The sequence below is a fragment of the Phocoena phocoena genome, chromosome 13, assembly GCF_963924675.1.
Source record: "Phocoena phocoena chromosome 13, mPhoPho1.1, whole genome shotgun sequence".
Lineage (NCBI taxonomy): Eukaryota > Metazoa > Chordata > Mammalia > Artiodactyla > Phocoenidae > Phocoena > Phocoena phocoena.
The window spans coordinates 89,725,397-89,752,626 of NC_089231.1; the positions used below are offsets into that span (position 1 = coordinate 89,725,397).

The 27,230-nt window shown below is 58.3% G+C and overlaps 1 protein-coding gene and 1 non-coding gene across 2 annotated transcripts in view; one reads left to right on the forward strand and one right to left on the reverse strand.

Annotated features, from left to right (window-relative positions):
* Positions 1 to 913: 913 nt before the first annotated feature.
* Positions 914 to 27,230, reverse strand: part of GALNT9 (polypeptide N-acetylgalactosaminyltransferase 9) — a 91,388-nt gene continuing 65,071 nt past the window's right edge. Inside the window, exons 7-11 of the mRNA XM_065889747.1 lie at positions 9,844 to 10,029; positions 8,068 to 8,205; positions 5,895 to 5,990; positions 1,952 to 2,119; positions 914 to 1,060 (exon numbers count right to left, since the gene is read on the reverse strand). Coding sequence (XP_065745819.1) covers positions 914 to 1,060; positions 1,952 to 2,119; positions 5,895 to 5,990; positions 8,068 to 8,205; positions 9,844 to 10,029 — 735 coding nt within the window. The remainder of the gene's footprint in view (positions 1,061 to 1,951; positions 2,120 to 5,894; positions 5,991 to 8,067; positions 8,206 to 9,843; positions 10,030 to 27,230) is intronic.
* On the forward strand, positions 20,943 to 21,015 carry TRNAD-GUC (transfer RNA aspartic acid (anticodon GUC)). Its single transcript has one exon. It is a non-coding gene; the product is annotated as a tRNA-Asp (tRNA).

Genomic DNA, 27,230 nt, shown 5'->3' on the forward strand with positions numbered 1-27,230 from the left:
CACTGCGCCACCAGGGAAGCCCTGTCCTGCAATTTTAAGTGCAATCTTGAGAGGACCTCCTGGAGGCTCTGGGACAGCCCTGGTGGGGGGTGTGCTGCTTCTCAGCTCCAGCCCTGGAGTGTGAAAGCCACTGTGGACGGTACAGAAACCGAGGGGTGTGGCCGTGTGCCAATAAAACTTTATTTATAAAAATAGGCGAGGGGCCGCGGGTCATCGTTTGCTGACCCCTGCCTTAGAGCAACACAAGAGGTGCCTGGCCCCGGGTGAGCCGCTAGAACAGGGTTCCTCCCTGGACGGCCGACCAGCTCTGGCTCCTGTGGGCGAGACATCAGGTCTGTATGGTTTAATCACTCTTTGCCGGACCGAAGCAGTCACATCAGTCTCCTCGCACAAGCGCTGCTGGGGGTTGTCTTTGAGGCCACGGCAGCTGCTGTCCCCATCCCCCCTCACCAGCCAGGGAGAGCCTAGCTCCGCTCGGTTTAGATGGAGGTGGTCACCGGGGCAGCCCCGCCAAAGGGCGGAGAGGTCAGGAGCTCGGAGTTCACAGGGGGCTCCTGCTGCCTGGGGGATGGACGGGAGCTTCAGCACATGCAAGGAGGTGGCCGCTGGCGGCTCGACAGGAATACCGTAGAAAAGGCACGTGATTCAGATCTGGAGCTGGCGGTCAGCTGACGCGCTTAGGCAGAGCCACCAGCTGCGGGGGGTCCGCGCTCCTGGAGGGGGAGAGGTCCCCATGTCCCCATGTCCCCAGGACCCGCCGGCAGCTGAGAATAGGTCCCCCCCCCCACCGAGGGGATGCGGGCACGGCCAGGGCCCTCTGGGTTCCAGTGGTGGGCTGAGCGGGAGGGGCCCCACGCCTGCCCCAGGTCCTCAGGGTCTGCGCTGGAGCGGGGGCGCAGGGTGAGCCTGGGGGTCAGTGCCGCCCTGGCTTGATCCAGTTTCTGATGGTCCACTTCTGCCCCGAGCACCTCTGCACCACCAGCCGGAGCCCGAAGTTGGCATCCTTGGACATCTCCACCTCCAGGCACCGGCCTGTGTCTCTGTTCATGATGGGACCGCCCTGCATGGGAGGGAGACCCAGTCAGCCCGGGGGTCCCATCGCGAGAGCTTCCAAGGAGTGGGGGTGATACCAAGGCCAAGCGGTCACTGCACGGCCACCTGAGACTCGGGGTCCTGACTCTCCCAGTCCCTCTGTCCCCCAATCCCTCTGTCCTCTCGCCCCCGCCCCCGTCAGCCATCTCCCTTCTCCTGGAGTCCCAGGAGTGATCAAGACAGTGGACCCCAGGGCCCCTGAGACAGGCTTCTCCCCCAGAATTGCCCCCCTGACCCCTGGCATGTCTGATTTGCCCATCGGTCACCTCTGCAGGCCCTCTGGTCCCCCAGACATCAAGGGCCCTGGCCCAAACCCAAGGACCCCCAAGCTCATGTCCTGTACGTCCTCTATCCTTCTCCAGACAGGTCCCTCCCATGCACGCTGGCCTTCAGCGTCCTGGCTCCAAACGCGGCCTCCTGGGGACCCGCTGGTCTTGCTGGGTCCACTTGAGACAGTGACAGCTCATCCCTGCAGCCTCTCCTGTAACCAGGAGCCCCCAGACAGGACCGTGCACACATCTGTCCCAGGGTCTCCTGCGTGGGAGGAGTTGGGTCGATTTCAACAAATCTCTGGGGAGTCCAGTCTGGCCCCGCTTGGCCAGCAGCTGGGGCGGGGCTTCCGGGGCAGTCAGACCCCATCCCTTCTGCCTAAAGCCCCTCCCCAGGAGGCCAGAAGAGGCAGCCACGGGGCTGTGAACAGCCCGGCCCTTCCCTGGCTGTGGCTGCTGGCAGGTCCCCTAACGTCCGTGAGGGGGTCACGTGGGAGCAGCTGGTCCAGCCCCCGAGCCCTGCAGCCCCCGCTGCCCTCGGCTTCCGCACAGGCTGGTCCGGCGGCCCGGGGTCCCAGCAGCCCGCTGACCTGGGTGAAGTCCCACAGCCGCTGCGCTGGCCGGGCCACGTCCTCACACTTCCTCAGGGCGGGCGTGCGGCCCCTGCCGTCATCCACCAGGCACTTGGAGTCGGGCAGGAAGGCGGTGGAGCCCAGGGGGCCCAGCTGCAGCAGGCCCTCGGCGCTGTACCGCACCAGCTGGGGAGAGGCGTAGCCGTCGGTGGGCCGGGGCTGGCCTCACAGGGGCCCGCCTGAGGCCCTGGAGGGAGTAGGTGGGGCATCGCAGGCGGGACCAGCCCGGTCAGGGGCCAGCCTTGCTGGGGAGGGGCCGGCCCGAGGAGCCCCCTCGGCCCCAGGGCGCCCAAGAGGCCATGGGCGGGGAGCCCACGAGGGATGCCTTCCTGTGGCCCCGCGGCCCCAGCCCCCTTTCTTCCACAAATTCCCCCAGCGGGATGCTCTCGGACTCCTTCCCCGGAGCTCTGCTCGGACCCCTCCCTCCATGGGGCCCAGAGCCTCGGCCTCAGACGAGGAGGACTTCACACGTGCCCCGGGCCGCCCGTCTGCCCTCGAACCGGAGGCCGCCCCAAGTTCATGGTTCTAGGTCATGTCATTTGCCAAACACCAGCTAAGTAACGCCTGTGCACCCACGAGGAAACCAGTGCTCTAGATTCCTCCGCCCCCCGGCTGTGTGGCTTTGGGCGAGTCACGCCACCTCTCTGTGCCTCGGTTTCCTCATCTGTGAGCGGGAGATGACGACAGTGCCGGCCGGGCAGGGCCACCGTGGGGAACCCACAGGCGTGTGGAGTGCAGGCTGAGCACAGCAGGTGCCGGGGTCGGTCAAGAGCTTCTCTCCTCTCCTTTCTCGCGTTTTCTCTCCCAGGAGAGTGGGTGCGCGCACACACACACCCTCTGCTGTGTTTTCCAGTACAATCTGATGGCGCAGCACCTCCCCTGCATGTTCGCACGGCCCTGCGACTCTGCCACCCCCGCTTAGCATGGGGCCCACGTTCTCTCCTGCGTCCTCCTGGGGGCGGCGTGTGAACATCCCGGAAGGGGTGCCACCAGACTCGGGGGCTGGGCGTAAATGCACGTGACACCTCCCACGTCTCCTGGGATGACCGTCCTCGGCATCACCGCTCCAGGGTGAGGAGACCCGAGCAGCAGGGGGGAGGCCGTGTGGGGAGGGGCCGAGGCCCCGGAGCGGCAGCTCACGGTGGCTCAGACGTGGCCTCACCAGCCTGCCGGGTGGCCTGGGCAGTGCCGTGCAGAGTGGGTCCTGCTGCAGATCTGTGAGTAAAATAAAGACTGTGATCCTTGCGGGCCATTCTGCCTGGGGACAGGTGGTCACAGATATGCTCGTGTCCCTTCTCTGTAAACTTTCTGAAGCCACGGAGATTTGAATATGGGGTCGGCAGCCCCTGAAATGTCCAGCACAAGCTCCAAGCCAGAGCCCCTGCCACCTGTAGCTTCAGCCTCGGAGGTAAGGCCTGGCGGAGCTCGGAAGCGGGAGCCTCAGTGCCGGGGAGCCAGCACGGCCCGTGCTCAGGGAGGTCTGTCCCAGATGCCGAGCGGGGCAGCGAGCCGGGCTGGGAAGGGCTTCGGTGACCACAGGCGTCGCCGCTGGCTTGTGGGGAAGCTGTGTACTTTTAGAGATGCGTTCTGAAATACTCTGAGGTGAAAGGACCTGACGCCTGCAACTTGCTTTAAAATGACTCAGAAAAAAATAAATGATGCAAATACGGCCCGATCTGAACACCACTGCATCAGAATCAGGGGTGGAGAACCGTGTCTGTGAAGGGCAGGGAAAAGCATGTGTGCTTCATGGTTACTGCTGCACGTGTTTTCCCTTCTTTTCCCTCCATAAACCTTTAAAAAGGTAAAAACTTTTCTTTGGCCGGCAGCTGCTCTTTGTTGACCCCATGACCGTGTGGTTGGTCATTTGAAGACTTTTCTACTTTTCTGGAAGCTTGAAAGTGGTCAGAATAAAACCTGACAGGTTAAAGAAAGGGCCTCCTAACGACCCCCAGGCTATGTCGAGTCCAGCCCAGGAGGGGTCCCACGCCCACACGGAGGTGGACGCGCCTGCCCCGTGTCCCTCTCACTCACAATGGTCAGGCCAGCGCAGCGGACAGAGGACAGAGGGCTGGGCCCCATCGTGAGGGGTCCATACACTGGTCTGTGTCTGCCCCCTGAAGACCGTTTACTAACCATCTGTACGTGTGCAGATTTTGGTCCGAGACTGGCTTTCTTTATGTTGTAGGCTGAACCGTTTCCCCCCAAAAGTCATGTTGAAGTCCTAACCCCCTGGCACCTGTGAATGGGACCTTATTTGGAAATAGGATCATTGCAGAAGCGCTCGAGGTAAGATGAGGTCACACTGGGTTAGGGCGGCCCTAATCCAACGTGACTGGTATCCTGATGAGCAGAGAAAACAGAGACACAAGGAGAAGGCAGGGTGGAGACTCAGCCGCAGGCCCGCACAGGCCACGCAATGACGGAGGCAGAGCCTGGAGGGATGTGGCCACCAGACAAGAACTGTGGGGCCACTGGGGCCGGAAGGGTGGCCCTAGAGCCTCAGGAGGGAGCACAGCCCTGCCCATGCCGTGATTTCAGATTTCTGGTCTCCAGAGCCGAGAGAATAAACACCTGTCATTTGAACCGGTTCCCAGTTGGCCCCAGGACACTAACACAGCCGGGGATCAGGGTTTGGGGATGTAGCTTGTCCCCGTGAACACTTCGGCAGCCTCCACTGAGACCAAACCGACTGAAGTCATTTGCAAAGGAGACACCACCACGGGCGTGTCCGGCCTGGTGGGCACACAGGTCCATCTGACCTCCCCGTGGGGCGCGGTCCCGTGGGCTGCCCTCCCCGTCCACCTGTGTCCACATCCACCCTGGTTCGAGCAGCGAGGCCGCTTCTGCCGGCCGCCCCAGGATCCACTCGCAGGTGGAGGGGGGCGCTCCCCCAGGCGTCACGCGGCGTCCTTGGAACACCCACACCTCACTCAGCAGCGCGATTCGCTGCCCCAGACACCTCCGAGGCTGGCCCCGCGCTCCACAGCAGGGCTCGCTGGGAAACGACCACCGTCCACCCAGCCACCTGGAGTCGAAGAGGAGCAGGGCTTGTCCGGCGACGCCCCACAGACGTGGCCTCTCACCTCAGGTCTGTGCCGGCCAGAGGATTCCCTCCTGCAGCTGAGGGTCCAGCAAACTGGATTTCTCCCGGGAGGCCGCGTTTGCACCTCGATGGGTGATTCTGCTTCGCTCTCTTAAGGCAAGGCCACGTGCCAGCAGGGGTCCTGTGCAGAGGCTGCAGGGGTGCCAGGGGGCACGGTCTTCTCCATCGCCACAGGCTCGGCACCTCGCGCCCGCGATGGACCCCCACGCAGCTGTGCGGATGTGTCAGCACCCGTGGGTGTCCCAGAGCGGGAGCAGGTTCAGAGAGCTTCAAGGGGGCCGAGTGTCATTTCGGGGGTTAATTTAAATCCCACCCACTGAGAAGAAGCGTTGTCACTGCAAGCAGAAGGCGGGTCCGCTTGGGATTGGAAACATCAGGCTGTGCATCGGGCTCCAGCACACCAGCACCGCCACCTCTGGAAACACACCTGCCTGGGGTCTGGACACCCGAGGGGCTGTCTTTAAAGCCCTCCAGGTGATCAGAACTGGTGGCTAATGTGATACTTCCTGGGTTACGTCTACACTGTGGCTACCATTTACCCTCATTTTCCACTTCAGTCCACACGGCAGCCCTGAGAAATAGGTCCGTGATCATCCCCTCAATGGATAGGGAAACTGAGGCACAGGTGCCAGGTGATTCGCCCAAAGCAAAGCCGTTGCTCTTAATTTACCCAGGGCCTGAGCTCACAGCCTGCACGGCATCAGAATGCCCCGGCAGGCCTGCCTCTGCCCCCCGGGAGCCACCTCCACCTGTGTTCGGGGCTGTGTCCCTCAGGAACATCACCGCCACCCCTACCTGGGAGGACATCCCGTGGCAGGGGTACAGGATGGCACGGTCATCGTCTTCTGCCCCCTGGTCCAAGCAGTAGCCGCTGGCTTTGCTGTTTCTCACCTACGACCAGAAATCAAAGGAGAGGCCCCGTCACAAGGGTGCTAAAGGCAGAGGCAGGCTAGAGGGAGCTTTACCGACCAGTCCCCCGCCCAGGGCCTGTGGTCGCAGGAAGGGGTGGCCCTCCTGGGATAAGAGGAGGGACAGGGGGAGGGGGGAGGAAGGAAGGGAGAGGGGAGAGGAGGGGAAAGGGGGAGGGGGGAGAGGAGGGGAGAGGGGGAGGGGGGAGAGGAGGGGAGAGGGGGAGGGGGGAGAGGAGGGGAGAGGGGGAGGGGGAGAGGAGGGGAGAGGGGGAGGGGGGAGAGGAGGGGAGAGGGGGAAGGGGGAGAGGAGGGGAGAGGGGGGAGCGGGGAGAGGACAGTGCCCTGGCCGGTGGGCTGGCTGCGGAGGGACTGGCTGGGCTCCTCGGAAGGGATGACCATGCCTGGCTCTGGGGGCGATGTGGACAGATGTGCCGTGTGTGCGTGCGTGTGCGTGCGTGTGCGTGTAGACCCGGCCACCCTCCCCGGGTGAAGCTCGCCACAGAAGCGGTAGCCCTGGAAAACAGCGAGGAGGGCCTGGCTGGCTCCCGGGAACGGCCTCCCCACATTCACGTCTTTTGCCGCGTGACTGCAGCTCGTCCCCTCACTGGGGGTCAGGGTGCTACTCCCACAGCCCCCGAGTCTGGTCTGGCCTGGAGGCTTGCTCAGCCAGGAGACGCAACGGAGACGGCTGTGTGTAGCTCTGAGCCTCAGGACACCTGCAGCCCCCACTCTGCCTTGACCCCTGACTCTACCCCGAGAACAAGCCGAGCTGCCCGCTGGGGGTGACAGACATGTCACCTGCGCCCCAGTGCCCTGTTGACAGCCAGCGACCCTCCAGGTGTGCGGGTGAGCCCGTCCCCAGAGACCTGATGTCAGCCCGCCCCAGGTCAGGGCTGCCTGGACGACACCTAGGCGCGTGAGCAGGCACAGAGGCTTACTGCCCGAACCCTCTGTGTTCTAGGGATGTTTGTTTGGCAGCACTAACTAACTGACACAGCACTCCCACCCCAAGAGGTAGCACAGGTTTGAACCTTGTCAGCTGGCGAAGTTCCTAACGTTACAGCTTCTGAGGGTGGGCGATGCGTGAATCTGACTCATCGTGGTCAGGAGCGCGCAGGGCAGCCTGGGAGGGGCTGGGAGGAGGGTGGCCTCCCGCCCACGCTGCTGATACGCATCCCTGGAGCTCCCTGTCATGTGGGAAACCTCTGTGTCCAGAGGAGCGGGAATCTGGCTCGGGGGTGTACCAGGAGCTCCAGGAACGGACAGGCCTCCTGGGATCATTCCCCGCCCCTTGGTATCACTTCTGCTTGGCCCACCTAAGTTCACGCGTTCCTTCGCCTTGGGGAGCCTGGGTCCCCGTGGAGGAGCTGAGGCCTGGGGTAGGGGGAGGCCTGTCCCCCAGCACAGCCCAGGACGAGTGGGCAGGAACGCAGTGCCCTCCCCCGGCTTTAAGGAGAGGTGTGCGTGGCCGTGCACGTGGGGGCCGGTGCAGACACGTGGGTCTTCCCGCAGCTGGTGCCTGTACTGGTGTGAGCCTGTGTGTCGAGCACTCGCATGCAGGTATTGTGGCACACAGACACGCCGTGTGTGTGAACGCATCCGTGTGCAGGGCTCTGCACACATGCACTTGTGTGTTCACGTACCATTTTGCCTCAGTAACAAGTATTTGCAGCGTGCAGGGCAGGCAGCTTGGGTGGGGTCTGCACACACAGGGGAAGATGTACAGGTAGCTTTCAGTGTGCAAATGTACACTTCCGTGTCTGTGTGTACTTGCACCCATATGCACGTCTGCACAGATCAATGCGTGTGCATGACGGCATGTATAAACACGTGTGCGACACATACGTACGCACACGTGTCTCTGAATCTACTTTGTGTACCTCGGTATGCAGGCACGAGTGTGTGTCCCTGCGGCTCTTACACTGGTGTGTGCGTGAGTGTGCCCGTGCGCTCTGCTGGCTGCTGTCCGTGGACGTGTGCCCGGGGACAGGCCAGGATGCCGGGAGGCGGGGCGCGGGTGCGGGGTGCAGGGTGCAGCCATCCCTCGGAGGCGGTACCTCTCCGTACGTGAGCGTGTCGTTGTAGGTCCTCATCTCCGGGTACACGTTGTCCAGGTACCACTTGAAGCTGTGGCACTTCAGCCTCTGGCGCAGGGCCAGCCGCTCGGACACGTCCCCAAAGTCCACGCCGGGGTTCTGCGAAGCCGGAAGCGAGGCGGGACGGGTGCTGCCGTGTGCAGAGCCCGCACCAGCCAGGCCTCTGCCCGGGGGGTTGGGGAGCCCCAGGACCTGCAGGCCTCCCATCACAGGACCGTGCCACGCTCAGGGCTTCCCGGCCCCGAGCCTCGTCTGGGGGCCTTCTGCCCTCCCAGGCTCCTTGAAGGTCCAGGGCAGCGGGGCCGATGGGAAAGACCTGGCATCTCCGGCCTGTTTGCAGCAGGACCAGCTGGAGAGCAGCCGGCCTGGACAGACAGCCACAGGCGGTGTGTGTGGGCCAGGCGTGTCACACCCTGCACCCGCCCAAGGAAAGACCTGCCCTCAGCCAGCTCCTGGGAGGTGACTTCAAACATCCCGAGTATTGTTTACGGGGGCCAGGCCAGGTCGTCTGTGCTACAGGGTGATCTACGAGGGTCGCCGCGGGGCATCAGCTTGACCTCTGCAGGGGCCGGAGACCAAGGCCGGGCACGTGGAGGTCAGCCCCGTGCACGTGAGCCCCAGTAAATTCTGGAGGCTGAGGCTCGGGTGCGCTTCCCGGGTTAGCGATGCGCTGTACGTACTGTCACACATTGCAGCTGGGAGAATTAAGCGCAATTTCTGTGACTCCCTGGGAGTCAGTCACATCCTTCCGTTATAAGAAACCACAGCCCCCACGTAACAGCTTTTCTGAGTTCTGAGTCCTTGTAGCCAAACACTGAACCTGAGGGTGGCCGTGGGGGCCCTGACACTCTGTGACAGGTTGGGGACGTGGGTGGGTTTGAGAAAGCCCCCTCCCCAAGCCCGGGTCCCCGAGGCTCTGATACCAGCTAAGGAAGGACCGTGGGCCTGGTGTGAAGGGCAGACCCTGGGCTGGACGCGGAAGCAAATGACCTTGGGAGCCCTCCGCCTACAAGGCGGCCTCACCCAGACATGGGGCCGTGAATCCAACACAGTTCAGGAGGCTGCAGTGAAGATGTTTAAAATACCAGGACGTTTTGCACAAAATGAAGATAACGTCTCTTAACTTTTTTGTTATATACACGAAGCTCTATCTGCTGACAGCTGGACATCCGTGCACACGTGTGCCTGTGTGTGTGTGTCCTAATAAAAGATCGAGCTCCTTCTGTGGGTGGATGCTTCCAGGATGGGTCTACCCCAGAGACGCGAATCCTCCCGTGTCCGGGGGAGCAGAAGTGCGTGAGGCTGGTCCTGCAGCCAGTGGGGGTGAGCGGGACGGGCAGCCTGTCCTCAGCACTCCCACGCACACGCACATACATGCATGCACACAGGGCGAGGGGGATGCTACGTGTCCCAGGAGGGGCTGCGGTCACCCTGGGGCAGCTCTCAGCGCAGCAGCGGCTGCGACCCCGCAGTGCCACGTCTGCAGCCGCTCGGGGGCTCACACCATGGAGGGAAGGAGCTCTCGGGGCGGGAGGGAGGCGTGCCAACCAGCGTCACAGCTGCTGGAAACGGGCTCTGCTTGGTGAAGGTCATGCGTTCCTGAGCCTCATCCTGGCTGAGCTGTCCAGGAGGCCCCACCTCGCGTGGCCGGGCTATGCCTTGGATGACCACTGAGGCTGTCCCCGGGGGCAGCCCCGCCCCCAGCCCTCCCCGTCACCACCCGGTCCACCAGCTTACGCTCATGGGGATGTTCCACGCCATGTACACGTGGGACTTGAAGCCGTCCATCCACACCTCGGCCGCCCGCAGGGCGTTGCGCTTTGCGTAGTAGTCAATGTCGTTGTTGTAGGGCTTCTTGGTACGCTCGATGTGGGCCACGCGGGAGCAGGGCAGAACCTCCATGCTGCCACCGCACTGCCACACCTGTGGGGACCCGGGTCTGGATGGTGGGTCCGCCCCTCCCAGCAGCCACCGGGGCCAAGGGCACCCTCCACCCTCCCCGCAGATCCCCTGTTCTCAGATCCCCGGGACAGGCCTTCCAGAGGGCAAGGAGGCCCGGCCGCCTGGGCCGTTCCAGCGGAAGACGCCAAAGAGAAGCCGTGGCTTTGGGTTAAGCCCACCAAAGCCTGGGGGCAAGGCTGCCTCCCCTTCTGGATTTCCCACCGAATTGCATTTCTCTTGCACGTCCCACGATCTAAACAATGGAGGGATTTTTTTCTGATATCCTGACAGTTCATTATTATCCCTTTCCTATGGCCCCTGCCACCACTCAGTGTTTGCTCTGGGCCCAGAGCCTGGCCTGAGAGGGGGCTACTTCCTACCAGCAGCTGTCCTCCCCCCGCAGCTGGAAGAACCAACCTACAGTCTAATTTTAAAAGAGCAGCTTGCGGGACTTCCCTGGTGGCGCAGTGGATAAGAATCTGCCTGCCAACGCAGGGGACACGGGTTCGAGCCCTGGTCCAGGAAGATCCCACATGCCGCGGAGCAACTAAGCCCGTGCACCACAACTACTGAGCCTTCGCGCCACAACTACTGAGGCTGTGCTCTAGAGCCCATGAGCCACAACTACTGAGCCCGCGTGCCACAGCTACTGAAGCCCGTGTGCCTAGAGCCCGTGCTCCGCAACAAGAGAAGCACCGCAATGAGAAGCCCGCGCACCTCAATGAAGAGTAGCCCCTGCTCGCCACAACTAGAGAAGAGAGCCCCCGTGCAGCAACGAAGACCCAACGCGGCCAAAAATAAAATAAATAAATTTATATTTTCCAAAAAGAGCAGCTTGCTATGCAAACAGTGCTTCAAGCACCCCAGACACAGTCTCGGTCTAAAGGAAAAGTCTAAACAAACAGCTGTTTCTTCTGCAAATAAGGCTCCCCAAAGTCCCTAACTGCTAGAACCCTCACTTATAATAGAGATGTTATCTTGCATCAGGATCTCCTTTCATGCCTGCTTGCTTCTGCACTGCTTCACCTGACAAAACTTAGCCTTACTGGGCATGGGCTGTGTTAGTCTGTTCTATTCTACCCCATCCTATGCGATCCTACCTGTGCCATGAGGCGCCCAGATATTTGGTTCACACGGCTCTGGGTGTGTCCAGGTGAGATGAACACAAGTTGGTGGGCTGAGTAAAGCAGATTGCCCTCCTCAGTGTGGGTGGGCCCCAACCAATCAGTTGAAGGCCTGAACAGAACAGAAAGGCTGAGGGAGGGACGGTTCACTCTTTGCCTGATGGTCATCGAGCTGGGCTGCTGGTCTTCTCCTGCCTTCAGACTTGGTCTGGAACCACACCCCCGGCTCTCCTGGGCCTCCAGCTTGCCAACTGCAGGTCTTGGACTTCTGAGCCTCCGTAACTGTGTGGGCCAATTCCTTATCATCTCTGGATAACCCAGACTAGTGTCCTACCCTATCTTATCCCACCCTATCCCATCCCACTGAAAAGATGCTGGTGCAACCCACCAGGTCGACTTCACCACGAACAACTCAGTCTGATCAACTTGGCCCAAGCTCTCTTTGGTCAGACTCTTACCCCTGAGCCGCTTCTACTTCGACGTTTTGGGTGCCAGGCATGTGCTGAGCACCTTACGCGCCTCATGTCACTCAACCCACCACGGCCCAGGAAGGACGGGTACCACAGGCAACGCTCTCCTCACTGCACAGAAGAAGATACCGAGGGTCAGAGAGGTTAAGCCAGTCACACGAGCTCACGGGACCTGACCAGGCCCGACTGATCCCACAGCCTCTTAATGTCAATGCTGTGCTGGTCATACCTCCCCCGCACGGCCACTGTCTCATGGAAACTGTTGTATTTTATAGTTGAAATATAACATCAGTTCACAAACATTTGTCCATGCAGCCACACTTGAAAGTTGTCATTTCTTCTTTTTTTTTTGCGGTACGCGGGCCTCTCACTGCTGTGGCCTCTCCCGTTGCGGAGCACAGGCTCCGGACGCGCAGGCTCGGCGGCCATGGCTCACGGGCCCAGCCGCTCCGCGGCACGTGGGGTCTTCCCGGACCGGGGCACGAACCCCCGTCCCCTGCATCGGCAGGCGGACTCTCAACCACTGCGCCACCAGGGAAGCCCTCTCTTTTTTTTTTTTAATAATTTTTATTGCAATCTAGTTGATTTACAATGTTGTGGGATTTTTTTTTTTTTTTGGCTGCGTTGGGTCTTTGTTGCTGCTCATGGGCTTTCTCTAGTTGCGGCGAGCGGGGGCTACTCTTCGTTGCGGTGCGTGGGCTTCTCACTGCGGTGGCTTCTCTTGTTGCAGAGCACAGGCTCTAGGCCCACAGGCCTCAGTAGTTGTGGCACACGTGCTCATTAGTTGTGGCTCGCGGGCTCTAGAGCGCAGGCTCTGTAGTTGTGGCGCACGGGCTTAGTTGCTCTGCAGTGGAAGGGGTCTTCCCGGACCAGGGATCAAACCCGTGCCCCCTGCATTAGCAGGCGGATTCTTAACCACTGCACCACTAGGGAAGTCCAAAAGTTGTCATTTCTTATCGCAGAGAGGATGGGCCTTAATTCACTTCCCTATTGCCCCAGTTATTAAACATTTAGATTCTCCTCCTTTAGTTTCTTCACTATTAAAATCAAGGCTGTACTCCACATTAGAAACACGTTCTTGGGCTAAATCGTCAGGTACGTTGGCAGGCTCGAGTACTTTAAGCTGAAGTCTTGTTGACAAACACAACTGGGTGTTTCTCAGTCTTGGGCATGGATTTCACTCCGTGGGTCCCTCTGGCCTCTTGTCTAGCCTTCTTCAGCCTAAACGTTCTGCCTTACGCCCAGTTTAAGTGGCGCCGGCTTCATCAAGGCCCATTCCTCCCAGACAGCGACTGCGCAGAGTGGCCTTGACGCCTCGGGGCTCCAGCCTGAATTTGCAGAACCCACTTTGGGACCCATGAGGAGGGGCTTGAGAAGCGGGGCTGGCTTCACGGGAGGCGTGGAAGGCGGGGCCTGCTAGAGCTCACACCAGCTAGAGGCCGCGCTCGTTTCCTGGGGCTGCGTAACAAGGACCGCAGACCAGGTGTAAACAACAGACACATTCTCTCACGGCCCTTGAGGCCCCGCTCCCTCCGGGGCTCCAGCGGAGGGTCCCACCTCCCTCTCCCAGCTTCTGGTGGCCCCAGGTGCCCTTGGCTTGTGGCCCCATCCCTCCCGTCACGCGGCCTCCCCCCCATGGGTCTGTGTCTCAAGTTCCCCTCTCCTCTCTCGGGTAAGGACAGCAGCCATCAGATTTAGGGCCCACCCTAATTCCAGGAGGATCTCATCTTGAGACCCCTCACAGCTTCCAGGCAGAGGTCTCTGGGGCTGCCATTCACCCACCACAGACGCCAAGCCCCCGTCTCGGGGAAGAGCACGGCCCAGCCCTGCCTGCTCCCTCGGCCCTACTCTCTGCCCCCGGGAAAGCAGAGGAAGACAGGAAAGTCTCACAGCAGGTAACGGGCAGCCCCTCCTGACACCACCCACGGCTGGGATAAGAAATCACCCGAGCGAGGGAGGGGAGGCTGCCCACTCCTCGTGGCTCGCTGAGCACGTACCCAGCACGCTCTCCCCTGGCCCGGCTCATGGCCACTCGGGACCACTGCTTGGCACCCTGCAGGCTCAGCAGGCAGCACCCACGGTCTCCGCCCGACGGTGAGAACCGCGCACGCTCTGTATCAGAGACGTGGTGCATGTTTACGCCCAGGTCCCGAGCTGCAGACCCAGCCTTGCTTCCACGTGGCTTTGCTTCCACGTGGCTGGAGGTGGGGCCGCAGGGGGAGGGCTGAGGGCCCTGCCCAACTCCCACCACTTCCGCTCACACACCTCTGTCAAACCCCGGCACGTGGCCCAGCTGCCCAGGAGGCTGGGAGCACAGGTGGTCACCTGGTGAGCCGGGAACCTTCCAGGAGGCCAAACACTGAAACAAACAGAGGAAGCTCTGCACACCCGCAGGGCAAGTGCCCGGTCCCCCTGCCCATCCTCTGTGGCCACCGTCGCCGCACGTTTCCTGAGGGGCCTCCCTGCTGTCCGTGCCTGCCTAGTCTCCAGCCGGGGCCGGGGCTTCCGTCCAGCCGTGCAGGCCTCTGAACCTCCCCTCGCCCCTGCTCGTCTCAGCGCCCACCCCACACCCTGCCAGGGCCCCTGTGCCGGCTGCTCCCTCTGGCGGGAACGCCCTCCCCGAGCTCCGCTTGCCTGGCCGCCTCTCCACCTTCAACTGTGCTCGCATGTCACCTCCTCCGGGATTCCCTCCTTACCACCCCATTTAAAGCGCAGCCCCTCAAGCCTCATTCCCCGGCCAGCCCTGTCTGCCTCTGTGGCTTTTGTGTCTTTCTCACATGTGACACCATTTACCTGCTGATTCCATGTTGTCTGCCCCACTAAAATGTAAGCCTCGGTCAGTGGGGTTTTCCATTACCGCATTCCCAGCTGACAAGGCTGGACCAGGAGGTAGCAGTGGGATGACGACAAACCCCAACAATGCCATGCGGGGGCGAGCAGGGGATTAACCTCACCCTCGCTGCAGATGAAAAGAAGAACTGAGGCTCAGAGACGTTAAGAAAGACATCCAGGCTCACACAGCTGGTTCGTGGTGGGACAGGGATTCAGAACCCTTGCACGAAGACCCTGAAGTTTCTGCTTCACCCACAGCTGTGAAAGGTGTCACGGGGACGATTCACACCATCTAAGTGTTCCGGTCACGCCCACCCTGTGTCTCAACCACTAATTATCTCAATCGACTTGGTTAGTTGCCACCCAAACAGAAACAGCAAACACGAGGCAGAGGACCAGGTGTCAGGCCTTCGGGCAGCGGCTTGGAGGGAGGGCGAAGGGCACGGGGGCGGGGGGGCGCCCACGCCGCCCAGAGGGACCCCCGCCCCTCAGCCAGCAGATCTCAGCTCCTGGAGCCTTGCTGCTGGTTTCTGAGGCTGGGATTCCAGAGCAGCAGCCCTTATACATAAGCCCTTCTTACAAAGTCCGGAAATAACGGTCCATCAGCAGGAATGCCTGTGAAGGTTTATTTACCCTCCAGCCGCCCTGGCAATGCGCGCCCGACAGGTGTCCCAATAGGAGCCGAGGGGCTGGGACCAGGACCCGGTGACAGGGGGGCCGCGTGTGGCCTGGGGATGGCAGAGCGGGTGACAGGGCCTGAGTGCCTGCCCTCGAATCGACGCTCTTAGGACGTCCATCGTGAATCAAGCTGCCGTTTCTCGTGGATTCTTCCCCATCTTCCTCCTGCACCACAATGGTCAACACGACATTTCTGGAGAGCCCTGCTACTAAAAAGCCAGTGCCTCCTGAAACCTGAGCGGAGAAGGAAAATGGTCCCAGCCACTTGGCGGGAGAGGCCACGTGTCCGTGCATCCTTTGTAGGGAGACGCCTCTCTGGACTCCGAGTTCATCCCCTTGGCCGCACAGCCCAGGAGCGTGGCACACGGCTCCTCACCGGCCCCGCCTCTCCGTGAGCCTTCCCGTGAGGGCCGAGGGACACGGAGGGGCACTGCCGCGCTGCCAGCGCAGGAGCTTCCCAGCCTGCTCTGCGGTAGCATCTCCTGGTGGAGGTTAAAATTCTCACCCCTGCTGACCACATCAGAACTGATGGTCTGATGGTCGGGTCCCTGGGGCCCGAATCTGCACTCGGGGGAGGCCGTGCTGTCCCAGGGGCCTCCTGGGGAGGCGGAAGGAGCAAGGCCCGCGGTTCTGTTTGGATATAGCTGAACACAGGGGCCTCTGCTGCTGCAACCAGGGTTTCCAACTGGGTCCCCCCAGAGAGGCGACGGGGCCCGCGGCTCGACCCTGCAGTGAGACCCGCAGGGCGGCCAGGTGGGTGGGAAAGGACACGCGCGTACACGCACGCACACACGCACACTCACACCTGCCGCTGGGGACAGCTCGCCCTGTGGGCGTGCAGCTGTTCTGTGGAGCAGGCCCCTGCCCCGTGGGGGGACTTCAGGAGGGACAACCAGGAGCCCCCTCTGCCGGAGGCCTAGGGCTCAGTGTGCCGGCCACTGGGACAGAAGGCCGCTGACACATCTTGGACCCGAAATAAAGAGCTTCGGGCCCAGAGCAGAGACCCAGCAAATCTCAGGTCCGTTGGAGCTGGCGGCCCAGCAAACAACTGCAGCTGCTTCTCCAGACGCAGCCCTGGTTGCCGAGGGGGATGGAGGAGGAATGGGGTCCGGCGTCTGCTGCCTCAGGGCTGACCCCGAAGGCCTCAGGGGTCCCAGCGTCGAAGCTGGAGAGCGGCCGGGGCTGCTGCAACTCCTCTCCCCTCAGAGCGGCCTGGGGGCCGGTCAGCAGTGCGGCTGCTCGGGCCCGGCCCACCCTCCCTGATCACAGCCGAGAAGCGCCTCTGGGAGACCTGGCGGGAGGTGCCGCGGTGGCCGAGCTCCTGTTGACGAATCCAATCCCTCCACAGGTGGGCGCTGGCTGGTGAAACAGTGCCGGATGAGAGGTAAACAGATAAACCACCAGGCTGCGGGAACTCCCTGGCGGTCCAGTGGTTAGGGTTCAGCACTTTCACTGCCACGGCCCAGGGTTCAATCCCGGCTTGGGGAGCTAAGATCCCGTAAACCACGCAGCATGGCCAAAACCACCCCGAAAAACAAAACAAACAAAACAAAACCACGGGGCTGGTCCCCCAACCTGGAAACGCAGGCAGTCTGAGCCTTGAGCCCCTCCCCAAACATCTGTCCATCCTTCCTGTACTTTCAGAGAACCTGGGGAGCACCGCTGGTATGGCCCAGCCTGGTGCACGTGGCCACTGCCAGGCTGGGTCAGGGCTGGAGACACCACCTCCTTCAGGATTATTCAGGGGAAGGATCACCCCAAAGGGCACTGGAAAAGAGGGCATTGATTCATGTGCCCAAATGCAAACGTCCATGACCTATAATGCTGGCTCGTTACGAGACAGCTGGCCTGGGCTTGCACAGACTCAAGACAGGCCAGAGGGGAGCCATGCAGAGGGGAGAGGAGGGCTGGCCTGTGTAGTAACTGTGTCTTTTTTTTTTTTTTTTTTTGGTGGCTCCAAGAGGCCGGTGGGATCTTAGTTCCCCGACCAGGGATCAAACCTTGGCCCTCGGCAGTGAAAACTCGGAGTCCTAACCACTGGACTGCCAGGGAATTCCCTTAACTGTCTTTTAAATGTCTTTATTCTGATACTTTGATGTCTGAGGCCTCGCTGACCCGGAGGGACGGCCTCTCCCAGGTTCCCGATTCCAGGAGGCTGTAAACCACTCACCTGAGCGCCCCTGTCACATGTAACCCAGTCAGCCCGAGCCCCACCCCGACCCCCCCTGTGGGCTCTCACACCCAGGGCAGGGCCAGCCCCGCGCCCCAGAGCCCCGGGAATGGCTCAGCCAGCCACTGCTGGGCTCCCCTGAGGCATCCTTCCCTGGGAAGCCCAGTAAAGGCTCTGACCCCGGTGCACCCCACCCTCTGCCTCCTGACCTCTCCACGGCCCCTCCTCCTGGGAGCTGGGAGTAACCCCCCTCCCGTCAGTGGACGTGGTCTCCTGATCTGCTGGCCACTCCATACCTGAATAATAAAACAGCTGGCCAGGGCTGGCGGCCACCTGGGGGCTGGGACAGCAGGTGACAGCAGGGCCTTCGACCCCAATTCCCTCTCAGCTTCCATCTCACAGAGCAGGGTGCGCCTGGCCACTCCACAGGGCCCGTCCCCGTTATTCTTCTCCAGCTGCCCTGGAGGAAGATTCTAGCTGCCGGGCAGACTCAGAGTGTGCCGCTGGGAGATCTGAGAAGCTGCTGGCTCCCACATGCGGGCCTGGGAGAAACTTCTGCTGCTGTTGGTGGCCTTGCCAGCCTCCTCGTGACTGCTCTCTGGTCCAGCCTGTTTAAGGCCACTTGGGAGGGAATGATGCACAGACTCTGGCTCTCGGGGGTGCACACCCCAGTCAGGCACCGTGGGCCCCGCCCGGGCCACTTTGGCGGAACAGAAGTCGTCAGTTTCACAGGCGACCTGCTCGGGACCCTCAAGTCTTTCTCACATGATTTGCAGGTGACACAGGGAGGCTTTCAGGAACAAACCACCCCTGGCACGCACCCTGAGCTGAGCTGTATCAGCGCTCCCCGTGTGCGCGGAGATGCCCGGTGGCGTCGCTCCCCGTGTGCGCGGAGATGCCTGGTGGCGTCACTCCCCCTGTGCGCGGAGATGCCTGGTGGCGTCACTCCCCCTGTGCGCGGAGATGCCTGGTGGCGTCGGAGTCACGGCTGTTCCGCGGACTCTGCTGTGTGTCCAGGCTGGAAGGGTTCTCTGAGCGCGGCCCTCGGTTCCTGGTGACGGCTGTTTCTTGGTAGCTGCCTCGGCTGCCACGTGGACAGGCTCACCCAAGCAGACGTCCTCTCCCGCCGTCCGGGGTGCGCACGCCGCTGGGTTCCCTGAGGGCCCAGCCCAGGCCGGCACGTCCCACATCCACCCCGATGGCCCCAGCTGGTCGTTTCGTCTCTGAGCCCTAGACCTGAGGATGAAGAGAACGACCCTTTGCGGTATCAGGACAGGCTGATCGCTCTAATCAGCAACCAGACTTCACTGGATGCGCACAGGAGTTCACGCCTGGCTTCCGTCTCAGCGCACTGCAAGCAGCGGGGCACACAGCCCCTGGGGACCCGGCACTTCGTGGCGGCTACGTGCTCTCCCAGCGGCTGTTGGATGGAGAAGGAGCGTGGGCGCGGGCGCCGAGGACAGCATGGGAGAATGTCCCTGCTCAGGCCTGAGGGTGGAGCTGACGCCCCCTCCCCGCATTGCCCCATCTGGGAGTGGGGGGCGGGGGTGGGAGGCCACACCTAATGGGGCGGGCTGGTGCTGGACTCCAGGAAAGGGAGGCTTGCGATCACGATCACGCAGGGGAGTTTTGCTGCAGGGGGAGGGGAGGGAAGGGGGAGGGGGGGAGGGGAGGGGAGGGGAGGGGAGGGGGAGGGGAGGGGGAGGAGAGGGGAGGGGAGGAGGAGGGGAGGGGAGGGGAGGGGAGGGGAGGGGAGGGGAGGGGAGGGGAGGGGGAGGGGAGAGAAGCAAAATGGAGGGGGGCAATCCGCCTGCGTGGGAGACCCCGTGGAAGAGAAGGAGCGCGTGCTGAGCGAAGGTTGGAGAAGCACATGAGAGGTCCAGAACGGCCCACCTCCATTCATCCCTTCTAAGGGGCGTCTGTGCCAGAGCTGGGGCAGGGCTGGCGTTCCCGAGGCCTCTCCCACGTGGGCTCGTCCGCGTGAGTCAATCCCTTGGTTCCGAACAAGCAGCGTAACAGGCAGAGTGGGGAAGCTGGAGGTGGGGTGTGGGAGCCCAGCCTGGCATCTCCTCGCTGTGCCGCCCTGCAGCACTGAAAGGCACTTTCTATGGCAGGAGGCTCATGGCAGATGTCGGTGGGTCCCCAGGCCTGCAGCACCCAATCCTGGCTTCCCGTCGATGTGTCCCTGGCATTCACTGGGCATCATCCTCCTGACATCCATGTGCCCTCATCACTCTGGGAAGGGGCTCCACAGTCTGTGCGGAGTGCGTTTTCTCTTTGGACCGGTGAGCAGGGGACTCATTGGCAAGACCCGAGAGAGCCACAGGGGCTGAAGCTGACGTCTTTGCTGAGTGCTGTTCTGAGTTTAAAGCTGGCTTTGTCCAGGCTGTGTATTATGAGGAACATCTTCTTGAGTCTCTGGGCTTGTCGTCCTTGGGCTAGCCTGCGTTTGTAAACGGTGAGGACAACTTGGGGATAATTTAGTTCTTAACTCCTAGGTTTACATGTGATGAACACACACGTTTCCTTCTGGGTGTTGGGATCCACTGAACATGATAGAAGCTGGTTTTCACCTTGAAAATACTGAGGATGGGACTTTGCCTGTCAAGCTATGGCCAACATCTACTCAGGTTGGCCTCTCTCTTCTTTACCTTTGTAATAATCCATGGATCTAAAACCGATCAAATTGTCCATCCACCCACCCATTCACTCATTGATAAACCCATCCATCCACCCATCTACTCATCCATCCATCCATCCACCACCTATCCACCAACCACCAATCTATCCATCCACTCATCTATCCATCCATCCACCCATCCATCCACCCACCCATTCATCCGCATTAGTGCATACAATCAACATGACTCTAGGCAATGTGCAAAGCTGTATTAAGATCAGGAAATCAAATTGAGAGGCGAAGCAAGCTCAGTGTTCCTAGCCCAGGCCTCAAGGAAAAAGGTCGGATGCACCAGGGGTCCAGGCTGAGGCTGACAGGAACCCAGGCATCCTGCCTCACACCTGGCACATACCCAAGAGGTACCAACCATCATCTTCCTTTTGGCCGAACAGAGTTTCCACCTTTAACAAAAAGCAGGGCTTTATATTCACCCTGAAGAAAACGATGTGCCTCATGTTTAGAGATTTCACATGGAACCTGATTTTTAAAAAAGATTTACCATCTGCTCAATTGCCCGCCCCGCCCCCCCAGCCCAGGTCCAATTCCTACAGGGCAGCCAAGGCTGATGCCTCCCTCTTGTCACACAGACTCCTCGCTCTGCAGGAATGATTCATCTCCAGGGGCAGAATTTGACTGCATTTAGCTTTGGAAAAGCAAGTCCCATCTCCCAGGGATCAGTTGGGCTCGATTCATAAATTTTTGACCAGAACACATCTCTTCCCGGACTATCTGAGGTTATATATATGTACACACACATATGCTATGAAAACTGCTGTTTCAGTGTTCTGTTCTTATGCCAGAAACTTTCAAGCTGAGCTTTCGTTCCAGATTCCTCCCACTTGTTTCACTGAATGCTTTGAACGTCTCAAAAAAAAAGAAAAGAAAAAACCAGTTTCCTTCCTTCTAAACAAGTGGTGTGCAAAGTGTGGTCCTTGGAGAATTCCCTGGCGGTCCAGTGGTTAGGACTTGGTGCTGTCACTGCCAGGGGTCCAGGTTCAATCCCTGGTTGGGGAAGGCGGCCAAAAATAAAAAAAAAAAAAGTGTGGTCCTTGGACCAGAAACATCAGCATCCCCGGACACTCCTTAGAAATGCAGATTCTCAGGCTGCACTCCGGCTGCATTCCTGCTGAATCAGAAACTCTGGGAGTGTTTTAATAAGGACTTTGGGGGGTCGGTTCTGATGTTTGCTGCAATTTGAGAACAGCTGTGCTAAATGCTGAGGCCTCTCATCCCTCCCCCCACCTTCTCATTAGTGCTTTGAGCACTTGGCATAATCGTCTACTTCAGAAGCTCTGTCCCTTGAACACTACTTGAGGGTGGGACCACATCTTATTGAGTTTTCTGTCGTCAAACAGAAGTGAGGCTATACTTTTTAGGTCATGACTGCCATGGAACCAAGCCCACTGCAGCCGGATGAAATGAAAAAGAAGACATCTAGCTAATATCATGGATGTGAAAATCTCCCCTATCTGCCCCAAACATATAGAAATGATAGACAAAATGATTTTAAAAGTTAAAAATATATACTAGAAAACAAGATGAAATTCCGCTTAGCTCAGAGAGAGCAGAAATGCACTGATTTAAGTGAGGCTGAAGCTCTAAGGCAAACGCATCTAACCCTTACAAGGGGCGGGGGGCTGAATGTGTAGCCAGGATCCTTGTGTGAAGCCTGGGGCTGAGACTAGGCTCCCTGATTACGAGTAGAAGGCGAAACCAGCTCTGACTGATCCCTGGGGTTCGGCCAGAAATAATCCACCAAGAGAGGAAGCAGACATGTACCCAGCATCTGGAATCAATCTGGTTCTCTGCATGAGAAGTGAAACTGGAGATCTCGGGGTGAAAACTATCACTAATCAACTATGGTTCAATAAAAAGAAAAAAAGGGAAAAAACCCCTAAGCCACTAAATTCTGATCCACGGATCTGGGGACAAGATAACCTGAAACTTCCTCCCAGGAAGGAGTGAGTGTGCTGTGAAGATATAGCACACAAGGAAACCCGATTCCAGGAGAGCCGCCAACAAATCCAAAGATGGGTGGATTTAAACCCAAGGAAAGAGAGAGAGAAAAAGTGACTAAGAAGGTCTTAAGCAGACTATTAACCTTTTTCAAAGAGATGAGGAATGAGGGAAAAGCACTCATGAATACAGAACAGGAGGTTATGAATCACAACAGGTAGTTATAAAAAAGAACAAGCAGGTATGAAAAACACCACCGGAAGGTCTCATAAATATAAGATGCATTCATTAAAATTGAAAGGCAAAGCTGAGTAGGTGGCTTAAATAGTCATCTGGACCTGGCTGAAGGTAGAATTTGTTCACTGGAATATGGAGCTGAGGACATTACCCAGAACACATGGCAGGATGAGGAAGATGTGGTAAAGTGGATGAGCTCTGAAGGGACCTGGAAGGTCGATGGCACAGCCTCACCAGGCATCCAACAGGATTTCCAGATCAGGTGAGGCCACGTACTAAGAACCCGAGCACTTTCTGGATCCGTAAAACAGAAGCCTCAGGCTGATGACGTACACCAGGACTCAAGAAGAATACAAGGCAAAGGGTCATAGAACACGAGGGATTCAGGGCCCGGGACTATCTTCCCATCCATTCCTGTGTGACACTCTGTAAACTCAACTGATGTACAGGTGGACAGAGTCTGATAAAATGTTTCTAAGTTCATACAAAAGAGGAAAAGCAAGAGAGCAGCCAGGAAGATTCTAAAATGACAATGAGGAAGCATTCAAGTGCTAGACATTAGCATATTTTATAAAGCAGGAGATAATGGCTAAAAGTAACAAGTTCAAAATAGACACAAGCGTATCTAGAAGCACTTAGAATATGATAAAGGTCGCCTTTCTCATCAGCGGGAAAGGATGGAATGCTTAGCGGATGGTGTGAAAAGAGATAGTCCGTCATTTAAAACAGTATAAAGAAATATCACAACCTTACTTATATAAATAACATATTCCAAGTGGACTAGAGATTGTAACGTAAAAAAGGAACTATAAAAGTGTCAGAAGGAAATGTGGTCAAATAGTCTTTCAAATAGGCCTTTCTAAGAAGGACAGCAAATACACAAGCCATTTAATAAAAAAGTAGGTACTTACATTAAAAATTTCTCTCTATAAAAAGTCAACATCATAAAATTAAGAACAAGGAAAGCACTCGTGTCACACAGTAAAGAGTTAATATCCCTAATGTATGAAGTGCTCTTAAAATCTACTAGAAAATGAGGGACGTCATAAGAAAAAGATTAGCAAAGAAAGAAAAATATATGGTCAACAAATGTACGAAAATATTAACCTCGGGCTTCCCTGGTGGCACAGTGGTTGAGAGTCCGCCTGCCGATGCAGGGGACGCGGGTTCGTGCCCCGGTCCGGGAAGATCCCACGTGCCGCGGAGCGGCTGGGCCCGTGAGCCATGGCCGCTGAGCCTGCGCGTCCGGAGCCTGTGCTCCGCAACGGGAGAGGCCACAGCAGTGAGAGGTTCGCGTAACGCAAAAAAAAAAAAAAATTAACCTCATTAGTAATTGAAGAAAAGCAAGTTAAACAACAAGACATTCCCTGTGTGTCTGTCATGTATGAAAAAAGGGAGATTATATTTAATCAGATCACATGTGTTATATGCCTGGGAAACTGCCTCCTCATGTACCATTTGAGAAAACACACACACACCACACACACACACCACACACACCACATACACAGACACACACCACGTAATCAGACACACAGACACACATAACACACAGCACACACACCGCATACCACATACACATGACACACACACACACCACAGACACACACCACACACAGACTTTTGTGGGGGGCAGGGCGGGGGATTTGGCAAATTGTATCAAAAGCCATAAAATTATGTGTTCCAGCTGATCTAGCAATTCCATTTCTAGAAGCTCATTCTGAGGAAATGCTGAGACATGAAGGAAGATCCAGACACGAGAACACGACTTCAGGGCTGTGCCGTGTGGAGGGGCTGCCCCATTATAGACAGAGACCCACCGCCGAGTAACTGTTGGGGTCACGGCTTTCAAGAAATGCACACATATATAAAACAGAAGCAAAAATGTGGCGCACATTATGTGCACATGGAGAGAATTTTAGACACATGCAAGGCACCTCTGAGAGGATGTCCACCCTGGCGACGACAGAGGCAGAATCCTGGGTGACTTAATTTTGTTCCTGTTAGCTGACCTTGTGTTTTTCTAATAAAAGTCGCTCTTATAAAGGGAAGAACCAGAGTATCCCAGAAATCCCTGCACAATGAGCACCGTCACATGCTGGCTACGTTTCATTTAATCCCCAGCCGGCCCCAGGAGTTGTGTCCTATACGCCCCTTGGGGACAGAAGTGGGAACTGAGGCTCAGAAAGGAGGTGGCCCAGGTGGCTGACGGGCAGGGCCACCTCCAAAGGCAAGTCTCAAGGGGACAGCTGATGACCCCATGTAGCCACAGGGGCTTTTCCACAGAACACTCAAGTGGATGAGACTTTCCCTCTCCCGCGTTGCATCTGCTTCCACTGTCTGGAGGCCTGGGTCATCTGTTTGGGGGAGCGGAGGCTGGCTGGGCAGGTGAGGGGTCCCCCTGTGCGCTACTGGGGAGAGGACGCGCGTCCTCATCTTATCAGGCAGACAGACCCACTTGTGACTAGAACAAGCCCTTCCTGAAGCAGAACCAGATGGGACTTCACAGGCTACTCCCCACTGCCACCAAGAAAGGTCCAGGACCAGCCTGGGGGACACCCACAGCCCCTCTGGTGTGGCCCGTGGAGCAGCGTGGATTCCTGCACGAGTAACGAGGCCACTTCCCTGCTCTGGCAGGACAGGAGCCTGTGACGATCCACTCCTGGGGAATAGGGAAAACCTACCACCCGGCCCCCAGACGTCTAGCGCTAAGACAGCCCCTCAGAGGGTCGGGAGTTGAAGGCCCAGTAATTGCCCTCCGTGCTGAGAGGTTTGCCTGTAACACCCTGGGAAGGCAGCGAGTCGGAACGTTTTAAAATAGAGAAGCGAACGATTTCCAATCTCTGTGTGGCAGAACTTTGCCTAACCAGGCGCGTGCCTCTTGATTCTGTCTTGACCTTTATTAAACCTAACGGACGCGACGGGTTCATTTCCCCCTAATTGGCTCGAGGGCTTTCCTCATTACTGGACGGGCAGTTGGCATTTCGACAATCACAGAAATGTAAATTAGCCTCGAGACCACAGAATTACTCCTCTAATTGGACTGAATCTATCAGAAGGGCTGCGTGGCCATCTGTGTTAACGACGGATCGGATTCAGCGGTGGCTTCAAGGGCCATCTGGGCGGGAGCAGGGGTTCCAGGAAGGCGGGGGAGGAGCACGTGGGCCAGGGCCGCTCATGGGCTCTGCCAGGAGGGCTAGGCTCCTGCCACAGGGCCTTTGCACTTGCTGTTCCCTCGCCGGGAACACTTCCCCATAGCCACACAGCTTGCTTCCTCTCCTTCATGTCTGCTCAGATGTCACATCTCTGTATTCCCTTCCCTGATTATCCCTTTTAAAATGACAACCTCCCCCATCCCAGACATTGCTACCCTGGGGATGAGGGGACGTGTGTACCCTGCTGAATCCCCAGCACCTAGGATGGTGGTCGGCACCCGGACACTCATATTCATCAACAAGACACTGCTCAGCAAATGAACAGCTTGCTTCCCTTTGATACCCGCCCCCCACCGACCCAGCACTTAGCACAGCACAGAGGCCCCCTCTTTCCCAAATGATCCATCTATCTATTCTGTAAGTAAAGCTAAACGTCGACAGGCAGTCGCATGCAGCAGTGAAGGAGACCCAGCCCTGGGCACAAGGACTCACTCACATCCCAACTGGTGACGGAGGCGGGAGACAGGCAGTAAAAATTAAGCAAACCAGTGAGACAGTGATGGATAGAGCCGCGTCGTGCGAGGAGACACAGCCAGGCTTTGGTGGGCTGTGGCTGGGCAGGGCCAAGACCAAGGGTCAGGAAGCAGCCAGGCTGGGCGGGGCTCCTGGGCTGAGGGGGATGGAGCTCGGTTTGGACAAGGGAGGCCGAAGGTCAGGGGCTGGTGCTGGTGGGCAAGAGGGTGGGCACCGGGACACATGGTCAGCTGGATGGTGAGAGGGTCCTGCACACCATGGGAGGGAGTTTGGGATTAATTCTCAGGGTGGGGAAGCCCTAATGAGGTTGAAATAGCCCTCTCTCAGCTTTTACGTAGAGTGGATGAGAAGGCAGAAGGGTGCAGGCCGGAGATGAGCTGAATTCCAGGTGGGATTGACGCCGACCTGGGTTTTTAACCAGTAGACGTTGATAAGAGGCCAGGTGAGGAATTCAGGCGTGGCTTTATCAGGTCTGTGCTGAAGTACCAGGGAGTGAGAACTAGTAAGAGGTGGGCTTGCCAGCTCCCGGGGAAGGTGGGCTGGTCCCTTAAATGGGGAGCGGGTAGGGGTGAGTCCAGGGCTCAGGCCGGAGGGGTGCCTTAGGCGGTCTGCCCACCCACTCAGTGATGCCATGTGCAGGGATCGTGGGCAGGACCCGGTTTTGCTCCCTGCACCTCACAAATGCCAGTTGGTTTGTGGCATTTTTGTACCTTATTGTTCAAAATTTGCCCCAACTGAGCATGCGTGCAGTTATTTTTAGTCCCTTATACTTTCTTCGTATTCTGTTGTCCAGCTGCAAGCACTCCAGTAAAGGGTCCCAGGTCCCAGCCTGTCTCAAAACCACACTTTTGGGACTTCCCTGGTGGTGCAGTAGTTAGGAATCCACCTTCCAATGCAGGGGACACCGGTTCTATCCCTGGTCTGGGAAGATCCCACATGCCACGGAGCAACTAAGCCCGTGCGCCACAACTACTGAGCCTGTGCTCTAGATCCCACGAACCACAACTACTGAGCCCGCACGCTGCAGCTACTGAAGCCCGTGCACCTAGAGCCCGTGCTCTGCAGCAAGAGAGCAATGAGAAGCCCAGGCACCGCAGCGAAGAGTAGCCCCCACTCGCCGCAACTAGAGAAAGCCTGTGCACAGCAACGAAGACCCAACGCAGCCAAAAATAAATGAATTAAATAAATAAATTTTTAAAAAAGAGTCAATATAACTTATAAAACAAAAACAGAAAGTACCAACAAACAAAAGTCCAGGACCAGATGGCTTCACAGGCAAATTCTATTAAACACTTAAAGAGCTAACAGCTATTCTTCTGAAGCTGTTCCAAAAAATTGCAGAGGAAG